The following is a 1,860-nucleotide window of genomic DNA, read 5'->3' on the forward strand; positions in this document are numbered from 1 at the left end:
GGGCTCCGTCTTGCTCCCCACGATGGCCCTGCAGTGACGGTGCGGTGACGTCGCCCTCCAGACACATGGAGGTGCCGCACTCTGGGCTGTTTCTTCCCTCTAGCGCTGCTCGGAACGGCACGAGCAGAAAACAGGGTGGAAGAGACTGGTGGGCCCGCCCGCCTTCAGTCTGGCCCACACCCCAAAACTCACAGCACACGCTGTCCCCAAAGAGGTGCCAGCAGAGGCCGTGGCAAAGACCCCAAGGAGAAGTCTGGATCAGAGCGGAGCCGGCTCAGCCCTGGACGGCCTAGGACGGCCCCCACATCCCAAACTGTCGCCCAAAGAGCAGCTCAGGGCCCTGCTCCCCGCTGCACCCCCTGCAAGCCAGACCCAGACCCAGGGCCAGCGTGGACGGAAGGGGGCGAGGAGCAGGCAGCGGGCGGGAGGCGTGGCCGCAGTGCTGCTGCTGGCGACGCTCTGGCCTCGGACTCGCCGAGCACGCAGCACGCCCCTGAAGCTGCGCAGAGAACACAGCCCCGCGCCAGCCAGCCTGTCCCCAGACCCGCCCACGGGGAGGAGCGGCGTCAAGAGGTCTGCACGGGACGCAGGAGGAAGCCTCACCCGCGTCATCTTCAGAAAGTCCAGGGACGGGCGCGGCCACCGAGCGTCCCCCTCTCGCCGGCGCTTGAGCCGGCCCCTCCTCCCGGGGAGCACGCAGGGCTGCGAGCGGCTCCGGGGCAGGCCCAGCCGCCGGCCCGGTTCGGGCGTGCATGGTGGGCTGCCCACGTCCGCCAGGTGCTCCTGCGACAGGGACAGGCGGCGACGTGAGGACAGTGCACAGGGACCAGGACACCAGGGCGGGCCCGTGCCACCCCTGCTGCCATCCGCAAAGCCACTACTGGCAGAGGCAGGCCGGGGAGCTGGGGGTGGGGTGGGGCTGGCCTCGGGGAAGGCCCCGCCTGGTGACTCGGTGCTCCCCAGCAGGCTGGGGCCCGGGCCCCCCTGCAGCGTGGCGCTCCCGCCACTGTGACACCGTCTCTTGGAGACCGGAGTCCAGACCTTGGAGCCGCCAGGGCGCCACGGGGACCGGCAGCGGGCCAGCTCGTCTGGCTCGGATAGGGACCGGCAGTGTCGCTTGGTGGGTGGTGCCAGGGGCGGCCCCGAACTCTCCCTGAGGTCCACGGAGCTGACCGCACCGAGGCCCCCGCTTGGCCCACAGGGGCCTGGAGGGAAGGGGAGAGCAGGGCCCGTGGCCACCTGGCTTCCGACAGGCTGTCCTCCACTTAAGACCGTCCAAGGGCGCCTGTCTCCTGGGGAAACAGGAAGGAGAGACAGGTGAGCAGCAGGCACGCACACCCCCCGCCACGCCATGGGGAACAGGAAGGAGACAGGTAAGGAGACAGGTGAGCAGCAGGCACGCAGACCCCCCGCCACACCTCGCACCCGCCAGCCTCAGGGCAGGGCCACGCCGCCAACGGACACACAGCCATGGGTCCCAGGGGCACTGAGGGACCGAGTACATTGGGTGTGGGGCGTCCCCACCACCGAGGGTGCCAGCCACTCCTGCCTGCCCGGCCACTCGGTCGTGGCACCCCGCACTTCTCCAAGGGTGTGGTCAGAGGGCAAGGGGCGGACCCCGCAGCCAGTAGCCCCAGGGGCTCTGGGCAGGGACGGGCCACAGCCTGCGCGCCGGGCCACCTCCTACTTCCATCGGTCCTCGGGGCATCTGGGAAAAACCTGCACGTGAGGAGTCCGGGGCGCCACCTAACACGAGATCGCCGCCAACGGCCGTGGTGACCGGAGGGAAGGCAGGCCTCAACTCACCTACAAGTCACACAGCCAACACGCTTCACTGTGACCACTGACACCGAGCGCAGG

The 1,860-nt window shown here is 70.1% G+C and overlaps 1 protein-coding gene across 2 annotated transcripts in view; it reads right to left on the bottom strand.

Annotated features, from left to right (window-relative positions):
• Positions 1–1,661, bottom strand: part of LOC105310399 (protein FAM53A-like) — a 4,138-nt gene extending 2,477 nt beyond the window's left edge. Inside the window, exons 1-2 of one of the 2 annotated variants that reach the window (XM_023526714.1) lie at positions 1,042–1,661; positions 604–783 (exon numbers count right to left, since the gene is read on the bottom strand). In XM_023526714.1, coding sequence (XP_023382482.1) covers positions 604–783; positions 1,042–1,353 — 492 coding nt within the window. In that variant the 5' untranslated portion in view covers positions 1,354–1,661. Of the gene's footprint in view, positions 1–603 lie in introns of both variants that reach the window. The other variant, XM_023526713.1, reaches the window with a different exon arrangement.
• Positions 1,662–1,860: the final 199 nt, after the last annotated feature.

The sequence above is a fragment of the Pteropus vampyrus genome, unplaced genomic scaffold (genome assembly GCF_000151845.1).
Source record: "Pteropus vampyrus isolate Shadow unplaced genomic scaffold, Pvam_2.0 Scaffold2935, whole genome shotgun sequence".
Classification (NCBI taxonomy): Eukaryota; Metazoa; Chordata; class Mammalia; order Chiroptera; family Pteropodidae; genus Pteropus; species Pteropus vampyrus.